At 47.7% G+C, this 21842-nt stretch overlaps 1 protein-coding gene across 2 annotated transcripts; it reads right to left on the bottom strand.

The window, feature by feature from the left end:
• Window positions 1-265: 265 nt before the first annotated feature.
• On the bottom strand, window positions 266-17267 carry Ccsap (centriole, cilia and spindle associated protein). Of its 2 annotated transcripts, none has more exons than XM_052166090.1 (4): window positions 17148-17267; window positions 16385-16993; window positions 4809-5074; window positions 266-2678 (listed from the first exon to the last, which is right to left on the bottom strand). In XM_052166090.1, the coding sequence occupies exons 2-4, from the start codon at window positions 16698-16700 to the stop codon at window positions 2502-2504; spliced, it is 759 nt and encodes a 252-aa protein (XP_052022050.1). In that variant the 5' UTR covers window positions 16701-16993; window positions 17148-17267; the 3' UTR covers window positions 266-2501. The 2 variants fall into 2 exon arrangements, with proteins under 2 accessions (XP_052022050.1, XP_052022052.1); XM_052166092.1 differs by having other exon boundaries at window positions 16385-16739.
• Between the last annotated feature and the right edge of the window lie 4575 nt (window positions 17268-21842).

Raw genomic sequence — 21842 nt, 5'->3', positions numbered from 1 at the left:
GCAGTGGCTGACATGGGCACGTGCTGCTTCACTGTGAGCAGGTAAGACGCCTAAGGTTACCTACAAAAGTGACCATGTTAGGGATTCTGTGGGGCGGGGAGAACGAGCGGACACATAGCCAACCCAAGCACTCAGACATCTTCCAAACACACAGTTTAAGAATACATTCCTATTTTCTTCTCATTCTCATCATTACAGCCAAGCTGGGCATTCTTCAATATTCTTTTTAATCCTGAAGTAAAAGTAGCACAGAAAACAAAAATGCTTATAGAAAAACTGTTTTAATTAAAACCTTAAAAGTCAATTTAAAAAAAAAATGCTGTATATCCCTTTTTTAAATGTGACTGGATTCTCAAACATTTTCAGAGGTTTCCAGCATAGAAGTTAATTTTAAATTATCTCACTGCTCCTAAAATAGGAAAAAGTTGTTAAGATAAATTTGTTAAAATTTTCATAAGTTCAAAAATTAATCACTGTCTTTTTAAAAGGAGAAAATTTGGACCCTACACATTAGGGACTCAGGTGTGGGGGGTCACCGCTAATTCATATTGATTTATTTGCAGAGTAGGAACATTAAATGTTCTCCAAAGTCCCGATCATTTGTGCTCTGGGTAAAAAGAATACGGCACGCCTTTAACGGGCACTCGGGAGGCAGAGGCAGGCAGATCTCTGAGTTCGAGGCCAGCCTGGTCTACAGAGAAAAGGAAAAAGTAATAATAATTTGGTAAAGACAGCAGCAGGGCTCTCATCCCATCTCAGCCTGCACTTCTACACACATACACAAAAGGATGCACGCCTGACTTCTGGGCAAGTCTGAAGGCCAGGGTCGGGAGCCTGTGTCCCTCCCCGACCTGTCTTTCTGAGATTGTCAGGTGCAGTTTGATGATCTAGGCAATGCAGGCTCTTACACAGAGCACTCAACAACCATGGCTACTGTGCCAATCACCCTGATCATGCCACATTTGGGGACTATGTCGTTTAACACAGTTATCACCAGAAAGGCTGTATTTGGACAACATGTAGAACTTACTCTTTAATTAAATATACACCTCAGAGGGAGGGCTCTGTACACAAGGGACTGTACAAAACTAGGCAAATATTTTTAAAGTTATTTTAAAAAAAAAAAACATGATTCTTTAGTATGCGTTTTCAAAGCTCAATACAGTTTTCAGATGACATCGTGTGACAATCTCATGTGGAATGAAATCAGTCTGCGTTCTAGAAATTATCATACTCAAAAACCCAAAGTAAAAATACCATGGAAATGCTCACCACGCACCCAACACTGGGTTTTACCCAGCAAGCTCAGATGCTGAGTGGGTGCAGGCGAAAGATCTCCCCGTCTCTCAGGAAGAACACGGTGCTCATCCTTCTGGGAGTCTCTTCTGCGGGGTGGCAAAGGCACCCATCTCATGGGAACACACGTTCTTTAAAACCTGTTTTTCTTTTTGTAAACCCTGACAGTGGCTCCTATTAAAGGAAGAATATTACCAGCAGGCCAGCACCTTGTTCTCCCACAGAATGGCAACAAAGATCACCCAGCCAGAGAGCAAGCAGTCAGGTTTCCAACCCAGACTATCAGCACTGTGCCCGACGCCGTCACTAAGTTCTGTAGAAAGCAAAGGTACACACTAACAATGTCGCCTGCTGGTCCCATCCCCACCGGCCAAACAAACCCAGTTCATTAAATGTCACTGCAGATTACAAGTTCTCAATATCTTCATCCGCCATCTCTCCCAGAAGAGGGGAATGGTGGTCAGACTTAAGCAGCTGTCTGCAGTTAAATAAAAAAAGTGACTCAAAAGAAAATGTCATCACTGCTGTAATCATGCTCTGCACGTCGCTCACTGGAATGTACCAGAACTATTAAACTATGTATTAAATAAACGTCTAAGGGATGACTTAGGGAGAAAAGGTGGCCCTCGCTCTGGCCAAAAAATTCTTAAATATCACAGTCTACACGAAGACGAGGTGAAACGAGACATCTATCAAGTGTAATCATTCCGCAGCCGCTGAAGCTCAGGCTCGTCAGGGGCAGCCCGGTTCTCCGTGCCTGCCTTCCTGGGTGCCTGCCTTCCTGGGTGTCGGCTCCGTGCGCGGCGGCGGAGCTGCGGACAGGCTGTCCTGCCAGCTGTGGAATGTGGAACTCATCAGAAAGGACAGCTCTGTCCGGACTACAGGAGGGGTGAGCAGGAAGCGCCTAGAGCCGGTTAAAGGCACTCGGTGTGGGTATCTCCAAAGATTAAAATCTTGAAAATAAAACTCTTACAAGAATATCAAGACTCGGGGACTTGTCTTCATAAACAAACCAGCATCTATGGCTTCTGTGGTCTGTCCCACTACTAAGGCAGGTGACCAACCATGAAAGCAAAACCATCTCTTGGAATTTCCTAAGGGGGGCCTTGGGGACCCAGTCAGTCTCTTCTGCCCATGTGTGGTCTCAGTTGCCAGTTTCTGTTTCCCTTTTCTCGCATGAACACTTGAAAGAGGATGCCCGGGATCTACGCCCTCGCGGAGTAGCACCGCATGTACTCTGTCAGCCACGGGTTCTCTGCAGACGACGGCTTTACCCTCTGGTTCTTTTCCACGTCCACCGAGTGCGCCCGCTGCCTCTGGGCAGCCAGTTTCCTCTTCTCCACCTGTCTTCTATTCTTGGCCCGAAGTGCTGACTCATGAATCTGCAGAAAGGTCAAAAATAAAGGTAGGAGCTAAGTGGGTCAGAGCTGATTTTTAAGACTATCTAAAAGTCTGGGGATTCAGCTCGGCACAGCCTAGCACACACCAAGTCCTGGGTTCTATCCCCAGGCGTGGTGGTACACACCTGTAACCCCAGCACTTGCGAGGTAGGACCAAGAGGATCGTAAGTTCAAAGCCAGCCTGGGCTACATGGAAACCTCAGTGCCAGCTACCGAGGATGGCAAAGATGAGCAATAGGATTTTAGGGCTGGAGAGAGATGGCTCCCACAAGAACAAGTGCTGCTCTTGCAAAGGACCTGAGTTCAAGGCCCAGAACCCAAGCTGGGCGGCTCACAACTGTCTGTAACTCTAGCTCCACACACACACATGACTAAAAATAAAAAGTAGGGCTGGAGAGACAGCTCAGCAGTTAAGAGCACCAACTGCTCTTCCAAAGGTCCTGAGTTCAAATCCTAGCAACCGCATGGTGGTTCACAACCATCCGTAATGAGATCCGATGCCCTCTTCTGGTGTGTCTGAAGGCAGCGACAGTATACTCACATATAATAAATAAATAAATCTTTAAAAAAAACAAAGTATTTTCTTTTTTAAAGATAAAATTTTAGATAGAAATGGTAACCATCCAACACGCAACCAATCTGAAACCAGCTTGGGAAAACTGCTCTTTTTAAGGTTGGTTTGTTTTTTTATTTATTGAGACAGATCTTACATGCAGTTGCATTTTGGCCTGGCACTCACTACATAGATGAGACTGGCTATCAACATCAGGGATCCTCCAAAGCACTGAGATGATACGGTACCACCACACCAAGCTCTAGAAAACTCTGTGCACTCCTCCATGTTAAGCAGATCAAAGAATTGGTTATCTCGCATGCTTTAACAAACTACACTAAAGATGGAGGACAGCCAGGTGCAGGCATGCGAGCCTGCAAAATCCCCAAATTTTGCAAGAGGATCTGGAGTTCAAGGTCATTGTCAGCTAGATACTGAGTCTCAGGCTAGTTTGGGATACATGAGATCCTGTCTCTCTCATGTGTGTGCAAGTGTGTGTGTGTTTGTGTGTGCATATGTGTATGTGTGTGTCTGTGTATATGTGTGTCTATGTGTGTGTATGTCAGTGTACGTGTGTGTATGTGTGTATATGTGTGTGTACATGTCTGTGTATGTGTGTCTGTGTGTGTGTCTGTGTACATGTGTGTATATGTGTGTCTGTGTATATGTGTGTATGTGTGTAGATGTGTGTGTATGTGTGTGTATATGTGTGTATATGTGTGTGCATGTCTGTGTATGTGTGTATGTATGTGTGTGTGTCTGTGTACATGTGTGTAATGTGTGTATGTCTATGTACGTGTGTGTGTATGTGTGTGTCTGTGTGTTAAATGTCAAGGGAGTTTATTAGTTAAATTTATCCCAGGGACTTGTAAGAATCCTGTTAACAGCTCCCTTGTCTCAGATTCCACCTCAGATAAACAGCATCTGCCACCTACACGCTGCTCCTGGAACTTGCCTGGCATCACAGGGAAACCGAGTTTTTCGGTTCCTCTTCCCACTTGTTCTTAAGGCGTCCCCAGCATTCAGCTGGTGCTAACACAGTAATTGTTTCCCAGCTACAACTGAGGGTCCTCGTATCTAAAATGTCTCAGGCCTTGAGAGAATGACAAATCAGAGCTAAGCCAGATGACTGGAACTCGTGGCAAGAAGACACTATGGCAGACAAACAGAGATTCCTAGCTGAATCTCGTCAGAAGGGAAAACGGAGGACCCCAGGAGACACCAGTCAGACAAGCTGAGGAGAAAGCTTTGGTTAAGGACACCAGGTTACCAAAGCTGAGGGAAACTGATGCCTCTCCAGGGGATAACTCCAGCTCCACTGTGTTCCCATTATCCCTGTGCCCAGAGCACAGAACTCATACGCCACAATGACAGCGGCCTCTTCCCGTCCTCAGACCGGAGCCCTGACTGTGGCCCCAGTTAACCAAAGCTCACTCCATCTTTCTAGGACCAGAGACCCCTTCTTGTGGCTTCCGGACCCCCACAGGACCCAAGGACTTCCTGTGGCCCCGAGCGCCCGTAGCCAAGGGAGAAACGCCCCGGGGCGGCTCAGGGCACACCTCATGCGCAGAGGCCGACGCGCAGACGTTGTGTGTCCTCTGGTTCCCCGTGTCCATCTGTCTCTCTCCCCAGCCATAAAGAGCGAACGGGTGTTTGTTCTCTTTTATTTTGCTGGTCGATCTTTGGGGGCTTCTGGTGGCTTTCTTACTTCCTCTGGCACATAAGGCACTAGGCTGTTGTCGAGGGCCAGGGCCACTGGGCACCCCATCGGTCCCTTTCGACCTGCGTTCTTCAGGTTTCTCTTCTAGGTCCTGTTTTGGTGGTGCTTTTGAAAAAAAGAGATAAGACGAGATGGAAAAACTTTAAATCAAGTTCATATATAATGACTTAGTTTAAGTTAAAAAAAATAATAAAAATTTCATTAAGTTAGTTATATATTTAACTTTACAGGTTTTACTTAAAGCAAGCTATGGAAACAAATGACCAGCATTAAACTGAAACAATGCCAAAGCAGTCTTGATGGCCATCCACAATCACTACACACATGAGTGTGTGTGGGAGCTCTCTCCACAGGCCCCCGAGTGTGCCTCTATCGTATGCTCCCTTTGGGGAGACACTAGGCCGTGCTCACTGGGCAGCTGCTGAAGACTGGTTTCTAAGTCACTCCCTGGAGTTTGACCATTCTGCTTCCCTATTGATGTACATTGAAGAAATCCTCCGTATCTGTGCCTACAAGGACGTGGCTGTCAATGAAGTCCAAGGGCCCCTGTCACACAACAGGATGTGGTCACCACAGCCACGCAAGTGTACCCATTACAGCATCCCCAGAGACACTGAAACAGCGGTGACCTCACGAGCCAGGGCCACAGTGTTGCTCTCGGGTAGGTAACATCCTCACAGGCTCGTGAGTTTGAACACCTGACCCCGGCGGGGGGTGCTGCTTTAGGAGGCTGAGGAACCCCTGGGAAGTCTTGATGGAAGAGATGAGTCACCACAAAATGAGTATTATGGGTTGTGCCCAATCCCGGTTTGGACCTGATTTCTGTTTCCTGAACCATCAAGCCATACGCAAGCAGCCCCGCCCTAGCCGCCAGGAGCTCTGCCAGGCCTTCCCCTCATGACAGAGCCCTTTCCAGGGACAGAGACCCTTCCTCTCTTCAGATGTTTCAGTTGATGAGAGAGGAAACTGGTGTGTCCGGTGGGAGGGAGCGTTGAGTGATGTCAGCAGACCTGGAGAGTGGAGGGTAGTAGGGTCAGGGGATATACAGTGGTTGCCCAACCTGAGGTAAACATCAGGTAATTAAGAACATTCCAGAATGTCTCGATTTCCCTTACCTACCTTTTGACATTTTAATACCACCATCCTTTATAAGACATGATTTTTGCATAAATCCTTCCTGCGCCCGTTTCCTGCCCTCCCACACACACTGGGATATGAGCCCCATGCGAGTCACCACTGCTCAGGCATTTCATACACCCCCTCCTCCATCCGCTCCTGCAGAGCTTGGTTCTTCTTGACAACTACACAGACTTCTGGAACAAAGCTGGGTCTGCTCAAGTGAGTGCAGAGCGGTGAATCAACCCTTTTTACCACAGGGCCCCAAACAGCTCAGTGAAGTACAAAAGCCACTGCCCAGCTAGGGACCTAGGGACCTAGGCAGGACCCTGGAATCCCAATGACCCCCTACAGATAAATTTCACACAGCATTACCACAGTATATACCACAGAGTGTCACAGAAGACAGCCCAGCATCCAGGAAGAGAAAACAATGCAGAGACAACCAGCTGGCGCAGTAGACTTAAGAACTTAAATTATCACCTACAGACTGTGAAATAATGGTGCTCACACTGTGTGCTTAAGGAAAAAAAATGATGCCTAAAAATTATTCCCAGCAGGAGACAAAAGATGGACAGAAACAGAAGAGATGAGATAAAACATCGCTGTAATTTTAATATTTATAAAACTCTCCAAGTCGTGCCTGGCACGTGGTAATTAAATTTAAGTATATGCTTTTAAAATCCTCTTAGAAAGAATGATGTTCAAAATGAGGATATTTTCAGGCAAACAAAAACAGTATTTCCCAAAAGACACAGGGGAGGATTACAACGCTTGTCTCACCAACCTAGAGAACTTTCGGTCAAATTCAAATAAATTCAGGCTTTAGGATGGAGCTAGCCAGTACAACAGCCTGTAGCTACATGTGGCTATTAAAAATAAACTCTAGGCTGGGCAGTAGTGGCGCATGCCTGTAATCCCAGCACTTGGAAGGCAGAGGCAGGTGGATTTCTGAGTTCAAAGCCAGCCTGGTCTACAGAGTGAGTTCCAGGACAACCAGGGCTATACAGAGAAACCCTCTCCCAAAAAAGAAAGAAAGAAAGAAAGAAAGAAAGAAAGAAAGAAAGAAAGAAAGAAAGAAAGAAAGAAAGAAAGAAAGAAAGAAAGAAGGAGAGAGAGAGAGAGGGAGAGAGGGAGGGAGGGAGGGAGGGAGGGAGGGAGGAAGGAAGGAAGGAAGGAAGGAAGGAAGGAAGGAAGGAAGGAAGGAAGGAAGGAAAGAAAGAAAATAGCCAAAAGACTGTGTACAAAAATAAACTCCAGTAAATTAAAAGTAAGGTGATTGTGCGTCTCTGTTGGACTTGCCATGGGTCAACTGTCCAGTAACACCAAGGTAGATGTTCTATAGACAATGCACCTGCCACCACAGAGTTGTTTGGAAGAGTCCGGTTAGAAGGGGCAAAGCAGTCAGGTAGCGAGCTGGTGCGTTCCCATCAAGCAGATGTGGAGCAGATATGAGCTTTTAATAGCCAAAGCCATAAAAAGAGACTCTGCCCACGTTTACAGCACTGGACTTACATAAACTGAAATTACAAAGAACATATTCTCACAACCATTAGGGAAATGAAGCTACAAACACAGAAATAACTTTCAAATCCCTTTCATTTTTGAGCCCAGTGTGGTCGCTAAGATGCATAAACCCAGCACTGGGCACGCTGAGACAGGAAGATTACTATAAATATGAGTGAGTTTTAGGTCAGCATGGTACATGATAATCACATATAAGTATATGCTCTTAAAATCCTATTTGAACAAATATTTATAGAGTAAAGCCCAGGCTCAAAACAGCAACAACAAGAATTTCCATTTTGGGGTCTGGAGAGATGGCTCAGTGGTTAAGAGCACTGACTGCTCTTCTGAAGGTCCTGAGTTCAAATCCCAGCACCCACATGGTAGCTCACAACCATCTGTAATGAGGTCAGATGCCCTCTTCTGGTGTGTCTGAAGACAGCTCCAGTGTACTTACATATAATAAATAAATCTTTACCAAAAAAAAAAAAAAAAAAAGAATTTCCTTTTGGAAATTTAAAAACACACACAGGGATGGAAGAAGTGGCTGGGGTGGGGGCTAAAGAGCACTTGCTGTGTGAGCCTGAGGCCCTGAGTTCAGATCCAGCACACTCGTCCGGAGCCACACTGCACCCCTAACTCCAGCACCGGGGCGGGGGCTGGTGAAGAGGAAGAGCTCTGTAGCTCCCTGGGGACCGGCCTAGCTCCAAGTTCAGTGGAATGCAGTTGGAAGAAACGCATCGAGTACTTCGCGCCCCAGACTGTGCATTTCAAGAAGGTTAAAATGGTAAACTTTGTGCTCTATGGATCTTACCACAAGTTATTATAACCACACCTGGGAGAGCAAAGCAATTGAATCCAAGATTATCTCAGCAGGATACTAACTCTGAGGCCAACCTGGGCTAGGAGGGAGCAGGTGCCTATAATCCAGGGAGGTAGGTGCAGGACCTCTAGTTCAAGGTCAGCTTGGATATGTAATAAGAGCCTCTCTTAAAAACAAAAAGAGCGTATGGTGGCTTTAATCCCAGCACTTGGAGGCAGAGACAGGGGGATCTCTGAGAGTTCAAGGGCAGCCTGGTCTACAGAGTGAGTTCCAGGACAGCCAGGGCTACACAGAGAAACCCTGTCTCAGAAAACCGAAGAGAAAAAAAAGCAAAAAACAAAAACAGCTGGGTGTGGAAGTAGTAATCTAAGCACTCAAGAGACGGAGGCAGGAGGATCTCAGTGAGTTTGAGGCCAGCCTGACCACATAGTGAGTTCCAACCTATCCAGAGGCACATACTGAGACTCCTAGGGAAAGAATCCACATAGATAAAAATTATTTTGGTACAAAAACAAAACTAATAGACAAAAATTAGTTTGGTAAAACAAAACAAAAAAACCCAAAACAGATTCACAAACTTCTGGCAAGCCTAATCAAGAAAGAAAGACATTGTGGTGTCTGTCTTTAATCCTAGCACTCCAGAAGCAGGTGGGTCTCTGTGAGCTCAAGGCTAGCCTGGTCTACACAGAGTTCTAGCTAGGGATACATAGTGAAACCCTGTTTCAGCTGGGCGGTGGTAGTGCATGCCTGTAATCCCAGCACTTGGGAGGGAGAGGCAGGCGGATTTCTGAGTTCGAGGCCAACCTGGTCTACAGAGTGAGTTCCAGGACAACCAGGGCTACACAGAGAAACTCTGTCTCGAAAAAAAAAAAAAAAAAAAAAACCAACAAAAAAAAAGACCCAAAAAAAAAAAAAAAAAAAACAAAAAACAAAAAAACAAAAAACTGAGAGAAGCAGATAAGACAGAAACACAGACTCAGATCAGCCAGAGGAAGCCCACTGCCTGGAGAGTGGCCCAGAGCAAATGCTGAGACCCAAAAAGGGTCCACAAGGCACAGGGTTGTCAAGGTCAGAGCAGTGGCCTTCTTTCTAAAGGCCCAGCACCAGCACCCCCCCCCCCCACACACACACACCCTTCCGAAAAGCAATAGACGCATCTCCACTGAGAAGTGGGTCAGGGCACCCCAGCTCCAACTCCACCCCGTCTTTTTTTTTTTTTTTTTAGACAGGGTTTCTCTGTATAGCCCTGGCTGTCCTGGAACTCACTCTGTAGACCAGGCTGGCCTCGAACTCAGAAATCTGCCTGCCTCTGCCTCCCAAGTGCTGGGATTCTAGGCATGCAACACCATGCCCAACTCTTTAGCTTGAGCGTACTGCTGTAAAGATAATGAAAGATACTGTCTGACCCACAGAGAAACTGGAAAGGCAGGGCCTCCATCCAGCTCCATTTTATTGTGTGCTGTCCCAAAGACCATCTGCACACTATGAGGAGGGCCCGGAATAGGAGGAAGCTTTGCAAGTGTTGATATAGCAACAGTTCAGCTGGCCTCTCAGCAGAGGCCAAGGATAATACCTATCAGACAAGGTGTGCCAGCCTTGGAAAAGGGCCTGCGTCTGCCCACAGAGCTTACCATGCTTCAGGAGTGATTTTGGCTGGGTTTCATATTTGTGGCAATGGCTAATCCTTTCATAGACTTATTCTCTCTCCTCTCCTCTCTCTCCTTAGACCAGGCTTGCTTTGAACTCACAGATCCACCTGCCTCTCAAGGGCTGGGATCAAAGGCAGGCAAATACCACAGATCAGCCTCTTTCTTTCATTCTACCCAAAGTACCTAATCCTTTCCTTCCTGAATGCCAGAGTACTGTCTAAAGATGGAGACGCACAGCAGAAGCCAGGATGATACCTTCCTAACAGGACAGGAGGCCTCAGCACACAGAGAGCCCTCCTCTAGAGCCTTCATCCTAGACTCCAAGCATGTGACAGACTGGCTGGTTCCCCTGGAGCAAGATGGTTCCCACCATCTGGGAAGGACACCCAGGAGACTCCCAGAGGGTAAGTTTTAAATGCCCCAGAGAAACACCCAGTGCTCTTCTTGTATACAGCCAATAGACAAGTCAATAACCAACCACAGGACACCACATCTGGGTCCCTCATTAAATATGAGCAGATGTCAGGAGTAGACATCTGGTTACACCTCCCCCCATTGTGTGTGTGTGCGTGCATGCATATGTGTGGATATCAGAGCAAAAGTTGCAGTAGTTGGTTCATTCCTTCCACCATGTGGACCCAGAAATCGAACTCAGGTTATCAGGCTTGGCAGCAATCGCCTTTCCGCTGAGCCATCTCACTAACCCATGGAGTTGTTAACATATTTTAACAAGAAAGACATGGAGATGGATGCAGTGTTCTACACCTATAACACCAGCTAGCCAGGGTAATGCAGAAGGAGGCTCTCAGGATCAGCAGGAGACACTGCAGAGATGCTCTGCAGTTAGGAGCACAGGCTCTTCTTCCACAGGACCTAGGTTCCATTCCCAGTAACCATATAGTGACTCACAACTGTCTGTAACTCCAGTCCCAGAATACCCAATGTCCTCTTCTGGCTTCTCTGGAGACCGAAGACCGTATCTATGCAGGCAAAGCACTCATATACATACACACACACACATACATACACACACATATATACATATACATACATATATATATATATATATATATATATATATATATATTTTTTTTTTTTTTTTAACCCAGACAGGGTCTCACTACCTAGCCCTGGCTGTCCGGAACTCAGATCTACCTACTTTTGCCTCCTGAGTGCAGGAATGAAAGGCTTGTACCACCATGCCAGGTACTAAAATAAAATTCTTAATTTTAAAATGTTAGAAGTTTGATCCAAGAGGCTTATCAGCCAACAAAGAAAGAAAATAATCTGGGCATGGTGGGGCAGATCTGTAATCCTAGTACTCAGAAATCTGAGGCAGGAGATTTTTTTATAGTGTGAAATCAGTCTGGGCTACAGTGTAAAACCCTGTCTCAGCAAAGAGAGAAAGGAAGAGGTGAGAAGAAAAGAATAGTGAGCCGTGACGCAGAGGAAATGACTTTAATAGCATTAGGGGGTCTTGACCTGTAAGGAGCCTCCATGTTCAAAAAGCCCAGTACAATGAACAGAAAGGAACCAGAGAATCTGAGTCGGTCTAGGAGAGAAAGAACCTTCTGAAAGCTTCTGACTCCCACCAAAAAGAAGTGGAGTCAAGAGGTAGAAAGAACAAGTAGGTATGAGCAGGAAGTGGGGCAGGAATACTTTCCTAAGTTTTGAACAGGTTGTTTAAAATAATGCCCATGTAATTTACCGAAAGTAAAATGTATTTGAAAAGTACAGCTACGGAATAAGGAACTGGAGACAGACTAACAGGCAGGCAGCTCAACATCTTATCTGCTGAAGACCAGCAGTGCCGCAGTTGCCTAGCATCAAGAAGCTGGGTTAGAGTCCCCAGTAAATGGTCTTCACCAGTTTTCTTTCTTTCTTTTTTTTTTTCCTATTTTTAAAATTTACTTATTTATTATATGTAAGTACACTGTAGCTGTCTTCAGACACCAGAAAAGGGCGTCAGATCTCTTTACGGATGGTTGTGAGCCACCATGTGGGTGTTGGGATTTGAACTCATGACCTTTGGAAGAGCAGTTGATGCTTTTACCTGCTGAGTCATCTCTCCAGTCCTGTCACCAGTTTTTAAAGCAGAACTGTAGTGAGAGTTTTGGTTTTTCTTTTTTCTTTTTAAATTTATGTTATGTGAATATGTTTTTGTTTTAATCCCAGGTGAGGGATAAGAGGCCGCTTCACAGCAGGTGATTATGATTTGCCTCATGCACTAGTAGGGGTGTTTTGCCAGCTGCAGAGAGTTTAATTCTGGAGACTCTAGAGAGGCTATAAATGAAAGGGCCCCAAAAGGCCTGGGGCAGCTGCTACTCCTGGTTGCTGTTTGTCAAGTGGTTGTTAAAAAGATGAGAAGATATCCTGGTGATGAAGACTGCACTTCCCCAAGGAACCCAATCAGCCTCTCATCAGCAGGAAGTAGACTAAAGAGGTCTACACCCCTTTCCCCTCTCACCCTTTCTCTCCTACCTAGTGTTTGGGCGTTGGAAGGGATTGGAATGGAATAAGAGTTGGAAGGTTGGTAGATAATAGAACCCAATAAAGTCGGCCCCCAAAAATATGCCAACACAGGACAGCTAGAAAAGAACAGAATGCCTACTAACAAAGCACTCCCACCTCCAACATGGCGGGTGGAATTTACAAAGAACTTCTCACAGCCATTTCTCAAATAAGAAAAAGAAGCCAACAGACCTCATTCATTTGGAAAAAAAAAAAAAGCCTCCAGAGAGCCATTCAGAACTAAAAACAAAAAGAAACAAAATCAAAGACGGGGAGGAGATACAGTCCCCTAAACACACAAAAAGAAACAAAGCCCTCTAATAATGTCTCTCCCAAGAAAAGATACAATGTACCAAGAACCCAATACTTGCAAGTAGAAGGGATAGTGCCCTCCTGTCATCCCAGCTGTGCAGGATTCAGAGTTTAAGCCAGCTTGGGCTACTTAAAGAAACCTGTTTCTAAAACCGGGAAAGTACACAAACAATAAACTAGATACTTTCCCCCTTTTGAAACAAGGTCTCATGTATCTAGCAGACCTATAACTCACTTCTGCCCCTCCACCCTCATCCTAACTGCTGGAATTACAAGCATGCACCACCATGTTGGTGCTGAGGATCGAACCCAGGGATTCATGCATGTAAACAAGCACTCTGTCCACTGGGGTGACATGCATGCTTAACGTGATTTCAGCATCACACCCTATATACATACACATCACACGGTAAAGTACAAATATGTATAATTTTTATTTAATAGCCTTAATTTTTAAAAAAAAAGAATAGATTGGAGGGTTAGTTGCACAGTGCTTTCCTAGTATATACAAAGTCTTGAGTTCCATTTCCAGCACCATAAAACGAACTCTCACCTCCACTCCCCCAAAAGGAGAAATCAATGAAATAAAATAATTCAAGAAGACTCCCCAGAACTGAAGACAGTTTGGAGGCTGGAGAGATGGCCCATCATTTAAGAACACAGTCTGTTCTTCCAGAGGCCCCTGGTTCTATTCCAAGCACCCACAACCTTACACTTACAACCTCCACTTCCAGGGGATACAACACTTTCTTCTGGTCTCTGAGAGCATGCATGCACATGGTACATAGACATATACACAAGCAAATCACTTACACATAAACTGAAAAAAATATATAGGAAAAATTAAGAGCTTGGTGTAGGAACTTACAAGTAACCTATATCAATTCCTAAAAGTCAGGACAGACAAAAGATTCTAATAGTCCTCCCCTGGGGGCAGTTATAGGTACGGATCAAGGATCAGACTTCAGCAATGGAGTAATGCCTCCAGATGTCTTAGAAACCAAGAGCCATCATCACGACCTCAAAAATTATGAGGGTTGTTTTTCCTCGGAATTCAACGTTTCATCCTTTCTTAAGCTGACAGATGACGTCTACCAGTGAGGAGTAGGTCAAAACACGGCTCCCACCTGTGAGAGAAAAGCTGGGCGTGTCTGGTGCAATGCCAAGGACCCTCTCCAGACAACAACGGCAAGCCTGCCACCAGGGCAGCAGGCAGGCCACACAGAAGTAGGTCAGTGGCCCCGGGGGATGAGTTAAAGTGCGTGTGATGACGAAGCCCTGTACTTGGTTACACTGTGTGTGAGATAGAGAAAGGATCCAGGGAAGGAAGTGGGTCAGCTTCCAGCACGCACCCAGCTTCCTGGATATTCATGGATATATTCACACGGAATACGACAGCTATGAAGACTATAGAAACGAGCATGTCTGTATCAGGAGAGCAGAAATAAGAGCCAAGGTGAAACTGGGGGTGGGGTGGGGTGAGGACGGGGCAGCCATAAAAGTATACAGAAGTAAACGCCAGCCAAGTGTGCCAGTGCTCACGTGTGGGCTGAGCTGCTCGGGAAACTGGAGTGGGAAGATGGCTTAAGCCCGGGAGTTTGAGGCCAGCCTGGGGCAAAACAGTAAGCCTGGCCCCAAATTAAGACAATAAATAAAAAAGTGTCTGGACTCCGTAGCACAGGCCTATAATACCAGCTACCCGTTCAGGTAGAAACGGAAGGATCTGAAGCCAGCCTGGGCTACAGGGGAAGTGAGAAAGTTCAAGAACAGTGTGGCTTGGTGGGACCCCGCCTCAAAACACAAGGTACGGAGGGAGCTGGGACTGGGGTTCAGTGGGAGAGCATTTGCCTAGCATACCCAAGGCCCTGAATTCAGTCTACAGTACCCCAAAAAGGAAACTGGAAAAAGCAGGTTACCTAACAAGTAGACAGCTGCTGTGGGCGGGGCAGGGGGTACCATGTACTAAGCTCTCCGTGGAGCCACAAGATTCCTCACCTAAAAGTCCTGGCACCTGGGCAGTGGTGGCAAACACCATTAATCTCATCAATGCAGGTGGATCTCTGAGTTCAGGGCCAGCCTAGTGCACACAATGATATCCAGAACACTCATGTCTACACAGAAAAACTCTTGTCTTGAAAAAAAAATCCTTGCAGTGAAAGTAAGGCAAATGTGTTTTAGAGCAGTGTGAATCATTGGCTCACCAGTCTAGTATTATAAGGCATCTATAAGTAACATTTCTCATATTGACACTGGCCGCAGGAGCCAGCAGAAGAGCTACTGATGGACAGTCCCGAAAACCGGACACAGCTATCCTCCCTAATGTCTAGACACCAAAAAGTTTAGCAGGGATTTTGTGAATCTTTGGGGCAGCTCTGTATCTCCATGGAAACCCAAATCATGAATTCGGGCACTCCTAACTAGGCAAACATGCACGAAACACACTAAAGTGCTGTCAAGGGTTTTCATATGGCACACAAAGATAGCAGATAACCTCTTCAAACCACAGTGGAAAAAGAAAAAAGCTGGTTTATTCGTCCCAATATAATAAACCCCGCAGTTAGCAAGGGCTCAGTTTGCATCGTAATACCAGGGAGACATGCTCCCGCCCCCACCGCCTTCTGCCACTCTCTAATTTCTAACCACATCACTAAAGCATCAGGATGGTCGTCACAAGCGACCGGATGACAAGAAGGCAGCCCAGCCATGCAGGAACTGAGAATAGGCAAACATGGTAACCAAGAGCAAAGCAATCCGACCCTTTCAGACTCTGACAGTGGATCCCAAGCAACAAAACTGAGATTAAAAACAAAGGCCCCATCGTATGACTTTGAAGGTCGAGTGAGAAAATACATATTCCTAGACCAGTCACTGAGAAATAACTTTTTCATCGCTAGACTCTCAGATCTCAAAAAGGTGGCCAGCAACCATAGTGCTCTCCATTTGCGCTGAAGCTCAAGGCAAGCTCCAGGGCTCTCTGCTGACGGCCCCATTCCGCAACGGCGGGAAAGTGGCTCACAGCCTAATCAGGACGTGCGGCTGGACCAGCGTTCGTCCACAAACACACGCACACCATTCTTCAGAGACAGCGAGGTCAGGCCTTCAAGGCTTTCACACAGACAATCACGACCCCATTGTGACAGCTCGGGTGTTCTTAACTTCAGTCGGTCATCTTTGGAATGAAAAGCTCCTCTCACCAAAAGGGATGCGCAGAAACAAACAGATCCGCCATCTGGTGGATCGAGGGCTCACTGAGCCGGCCACTGCCTGCGATCAAGGACCCCAGTCAGTGGTCATATGACTTGGAGGTCACAAAGGGCTCGGCCAAGGGTCACCAAATTAGGGAAATCCGGGATGGGAAGGCGGAGATGCGGCCCACACCTTCCCTGCTTAGCTCAGCAAGCGGATTCTGTCAAACCCATCCAAACCAAACCAAAACAGGAAGCGCTTGCCCAGAGAGCAGAGCAACAAGCAGCTCGGTCTTCCGAGCCGGGCTCATACCTGGTAGCACTGTGTCCTGCACCTCCGCGTCCCGCAGCTCCGCGACGCGCTCCTCCACCGGCTGCTCCTCCTCCCGCGCGGAGGGCGCCGAGGGCTCCCCTAACGCACCCTTGGGGGCTGGACTGGGTGAAGCCGAGCTGTCCGAGGGACTGTCCGGGCCCCAGGCGTCCCAGAGCCAGGGCGCGTGCGCCTGCTCCAGCAGCCGGCGGCCCAGGCGGTAGCGCAGCAGCTCTCGGTAGCACGGCGCGTATTCGTCCCAGCGCGGCTCCCGATAGCGCTTCATATATTCGCTCTTCACCCCGCTGCCCGGGGACATGGTGCCGCGCGCTGCCGACTGCCTGCTCCGCGCTGCCGCCTACGGACCCGACCCGACTCAGAGGCGCGGCCCGCCGCGCGGTTCAAACCCGGAGCCCCGCCCGGACCCGAGGGCGGAGGCTGGGGCAAGGAGGGGCGGAGAGAGGGCGGGTCTGTGACGGGTGTTTCTGGGAGAGGGCGGAGTACTGGGTGGGGCGGAGTCCTGAAGGGGGCGGAGTCCCGGGCTGGGCAGGGCTGTAGTTCAGGTAATAGCGGGGGCGGGGTTCCAGGAGGGATTCCAGCAACGCGACCTGTCTAGGTGGAATGGTACTCGTGGGTGGTCACCTGGGGTCTGCTCCACCCGGTAGAGGTGGAGACTACCGGATTCAAGGTGACGGGACAGGGGATCTTGGGTCCCCAAGCGCCCTCCTGGGAGAGGAGTAGGGGACTCTAGGAGCAGCGGCCTTACCTTCTGCGTGTTCTGTCCTCTGCTCTCCGGAGGTCAGCAGAGATCGTGGCGCAGCAGCTACAGCGAGAACAGCGTTTCCCCTAGCGCGTCCTCCACCAAGATGTCGCCGATGGAGCGGTGGCTCCGCGGTCCTACGGCAGCCGGAGGCGAAGGCGCCGCCCCAGCCTGAAGCCTGCACCTCCCCGCGCGCCGCCGGCCCCCGCCCGCTCCTGCGCCCGCGCCTGGGGCGCTGCTGTGAACCCCCAGCTCGCTCGCTCGCTCGCCCACTCGCTACCGGGGGCCTCAGGAGCAGGTTTCATCTATGTATGCAACCTGCGCCTGTGAGCAACCAGCACCTAGACCAGGGAGCTAAATCATGTACCCCGATTCCTTCCTCTCCATTCACAACGCCCGGGTACTCAGGCCATAGTGCTTTTTACTGTTGTTGTTGTTGTTGTTAATACATCCCCCTCCTCTGCCCCCCTTTTAAAATCTCATGATACCAAAGCAGGCCTAGAACTCATTCCGAGCCCAAGCTGGTCTTGAACTCTTGATCCTCCTTCATCTACGTCACAAGTGCTGGAATTAACAAGTATGAGCTGCCTCACCTGCCCTTGCCCTTTATTACCTACAGGCCAACTTTTGTAATAAATAAACAAGCAAACAAACCAGGGACTGTTCAAGGACCTCGTGCAAACTCTGGCTTGGGCTCTAATGTAGTTGTTACTGTTAAAATCTGGCTCTACACACTGCTTTCTTAAAAAGAACCATGGATGGGCTGGAGAGATGGCTCAGTGGTTAAGAGCACTGACTGTTCTTCAGAAGGTCCTAAGTTCAAATCCCAGCAACCACATGATAACTCACAACCATCTGTAATGCGATCTGATGCCCTCTTCTGGTGTGTCTGAAGACAGCTACAGTGTACTTACATAAATCCTGGATCCTGGATGCAATATGCAGGAAGATTTGAAAGGAAAAGGTGGCTCACAACCTAGGTGTCTGTCCTGAGAGAACCAGTCTGGTGGGATTGTCCAGAGCCATTTTCTAGAGGAGGCCACTGAGGCCAGGCTCTTCCCCCTCCTCCCCCCCCCCCCCAGCAAGCCTCAGGAACCTTCTCACTGCATTCCCATTTATTGAAGCTAGCTGGGTTGATCTATGACTTTAGCAATCAAAAGAAGTTTTTAAGTAGGGCAGTGGTGGCGCACACCTGTCATCCCAGTACTTGGGAGGCAGAGGCAGGTGGATTTCTGAGTTCGAGGCCAGCCTGGTCTACAGAGTGAGTTCCAGAACAGCCAGGGCTACACAGAGAAACCCTGTCTCAAACCTCTCCCCGCCAAAAAAAGTTTATAGACATTTAGTTACTAGACATGGAGGCACACCTGTAATCCTAGCACTTCTGAGGTCTCTGAGGCTGCACAAGACCTTGTCTCAAAATCTAGGTAAATAGATTCTGAATAGTGTGGAAATGTACTGTGACCTGAGAAATCAGGGCTAGGGTTAGAGCAGTTCAGCTTTTGCTACCTGACTGCAAATTCAGTGGATGGTGTTACATGTGGTGCCTGCCCATAAACGCAGCTCTCTAGATCTCTAGAGCTGAGGGGAGGCAGAGGCAGAGGCAGAGGCAGGAGAGTGAGCTCTGAGCCAGCCTGAGGGCCACACTGAAGCCCTGGAGAGAGGGGGGAGGGGGGAGAGACCAGGGATGCCGTCTCATGGCAGAGCACTTGCCTAGTGTGTGCAAGGCCTTGAGTCCATCACTGAATAGAACACAGAACGTGAACTAATGACTTCAGGATGGTGCAAAGCAACCGACATGATTTTTGGATGGCAGCAGAAAGGTGAGCTGGGCAGTCCCCATTGTCTAGCATTCTGTGGAGGGGCTAGGCTGGTCCAGAGAGATTTGGCCGCACTGGTCATGTCTCATGGGCTAGACTGACTTCTAAATATCAGACGCATGTTCCCCATGTTCCAATGTCCAAATAAGTCCCCATGTGAAGAGGGTTACAGTATGAGACAAATATGTAGGTATCTCAAGAGGGCTTTAAGGTTTAGTACCAAACTTTATATAAATAAAATCAGAATCACCATTCCTAACCTCACTAGTGTCTACTTCCCATCCTTAGGTTGTGTTTCTCTCAGCACTTGGCAGGCAGAGGCCCATGAGCTTGAACTAGCCTGGCAAACCTAGTAAGACCCTAACTCAAAGTTATTAACAACTACAAAAGTATGATTTGTCATTATTTTGGGGGATTGCTTTGGGGTTTTTGTTGTTGTTTTTTGTTGTTGTTGTTTTTTTGTTTTTGAAACAGATCCTGGTCTGGTTTGGAACTCCCTGTGTAGACAAGGCTGGCCTCAAATTGATGGGCAATCGTCCTATCTCCTAAGTGCTAGGATTATAGGCATGCACATCACACATGGAGTCGCTAAGAATTGATCCCATGACCTCACATATGCCAGACAAGCACCCTGCCATCTAAGCTGCATTCCTAGAACTCATTCAAAATGTTTTTTTTTTTTAAATATGAGTACACTGTTGCTGTCTTCAGACACACCAGACGAGGGAGCCAGATCCCATTACAGATAGTTACATGTGGTTGCTGGGAATTGAACTCAGGACCTCGGAAGAGCATTCAGGGCTCTTAACCACTGAGCCACCTCTCCAGCCCTCAAAATGTTTTAATTAGAAACAATTTTTTAAAACCAGGTGTACTGGCGTGTACCTTTGATCCCAGCACTTGAGAGGCAGAGGCAGGTGGAGCTCTGTGAATCTGAGGCCAACTTTGCATCATAAGTTTAAGAACATCCAGGACTATGTAGAGAGACCCTGTCTCAGAAAAAATATTTTTTTTAAGATATAAAAAAGTTTAACATGCATGGGCACTGCCTATAAGAATGTCTGTGCACCACGTGGGTGTCTGGTGCCTACAGAGGCCAGAAAAGGGCATCGGAGGCCCTGAAACTGGAGCACCAAGACTGTAAGCCACCTCATGGGTGCTAGGAATAGAACCTGGAACCTCTAGAAGAACAGGTAGTACTCTTTTATAAACAATATTTTATTTATTTATTTTATGTGAGTGCTCTGTCTGTATGTACACCTGCACGCCAGAAGAGGGTGTCGGATCCCATTACAGATGGTGGTGAGGTGTCATGTGGTTGCTGGGGATTGAACTCAGGGACGAGCCATCTCTCCAGCCCCAGGTAGTACTCTTAACGACTGAGCCATCTCTGTCACCAACAAACACCTGAAAAGATAGCCCAGAAGGAAGGATCTCTTTGACTCACAGGTTCACAAGTTTTGAGTCCATAGTTGCTTGTTTTCGTGTGTGTGCTGAGGCAGACCATCATGATGGAGTGCGCATGGTAGAGCACAGCTTTTCACCTCATGGTAGACTGCTGGCAGAGGGAGCAAGAGAGAACTTTAAGGTCACACCTCCAGTGATCAGCCTCCTCCAGCCACCTTCCATCTTCCCAAGTGTCTGCCACCCTCAGTAACCCATCAAACTGTGCATGAACCCACCTGTGGATAAACCCAGGGGTCTGGGATCCTCTCACCTCCCAGAGTGCTACTTCTAAAAGCTGCAACATGGCAGCCCAAGCCTTCAGCACGTGAGCCTTTGGGGGATCTCCTGTCCAGACCAATGCTTTCTGGGTCAAAGAGAGCTCAGCCCAGGATTTTAGTCAGTGTCCTTGGGACTCTGCTTCCCTGTCCAGGGCTTTCTTCTCTGCTCTGCGTAAATGGACTTCCTTCACACACTTGTAGAGCAATCCTATCTACAAGACAGTGTTCCTGGCTAGAGAGATGGCTCAGCAGTTGAGAACACTGACTGCTCTTCCAAAGGTCCTGAGTTCAAATCCCAGCAACCACATGGTGGCCCACAACCATCCGTAGTGAGATCTGATGCCCTCTTCTGGAGTGTCTGAAAACAGTTACAGTGTACTTACAAATAATAAATGAATCTTTAAAAAAAAAAAAAAAAAAAAAAGACAATGTCCCACCATCCACCTGCCAGCCACATATCCCTCATGGGACAGATGAGTCAAGTTGGGACATAGTAGTTGACAAACATCAAGCCTTCTTGATCGTGCAGACCCAAAGGAAGGGCCTGTAACCTGGCTGGGCCCAATTAAGCCAGGTGTCCTCAGAGTCTCCTAGTCCCCAGTACCTGACCTCAGGAAGGAGCTGGCAGAGCTCTCTGATTGACCCAGGCGGCTGAGTGACAGCAGAGATCCTTAAGCAAGTCCTTGGGACTGGAGAGTTAGCTCTGCGGCTCTCGCTGAGGCTCCAGGGTTAGATTCCCAGCACCCAGCAGGCAGCTCACAGCTGCCAGCAACTCCAATCCCAGGGCATCCCACGTCCTCTCTGGACCTCCTCAAACACCAGGCATGTGTGTAGTGCATGTGCATCCTTGCAGACAAAGCACTCATAAACATAAAATAATAAAATAATTGAATCTAAAAAAACTTTAAAAGTCCTCAAGGACAGCTCAGAAATGATTGACTGCCCCCCCCCTTTTAAAGATTTATTTACGTATATGAGTACACTGTAGCTGTACAGATGGTGGTGAGCTATTATGTGGTTGCTGGGAATTGAACTCAGGACCTCTGCTCGCTCCGACCAGTCCCTTTCTTGACCATCTACAGCAGACACCATGGAAACACAGTACGAAAAGCGGGGCTCAGGTGTCTGCTGCTCTGGGATAGCCATACCCTTATTTCTCC

The sequence above is a fragment of the Apodemus sylvaticus genome, chromosome 21 (genome assembly GCF_947179515.1).
Source record: "Apodemus sylvaticus chromosome 21, mApoSyl1.1, whole genome shotgun sequence".
NCBI lineage: Eukaryota > Metazoa > Chordata > Mammalia > Rodentia > Muridae > Apodemus > Apodemus sylvaticus.
The sequence above is the reverse complement of the archived record's forward strand: the minus strand, read 5'-3'. Positions and strand labels throughout refer to the sequence as shown.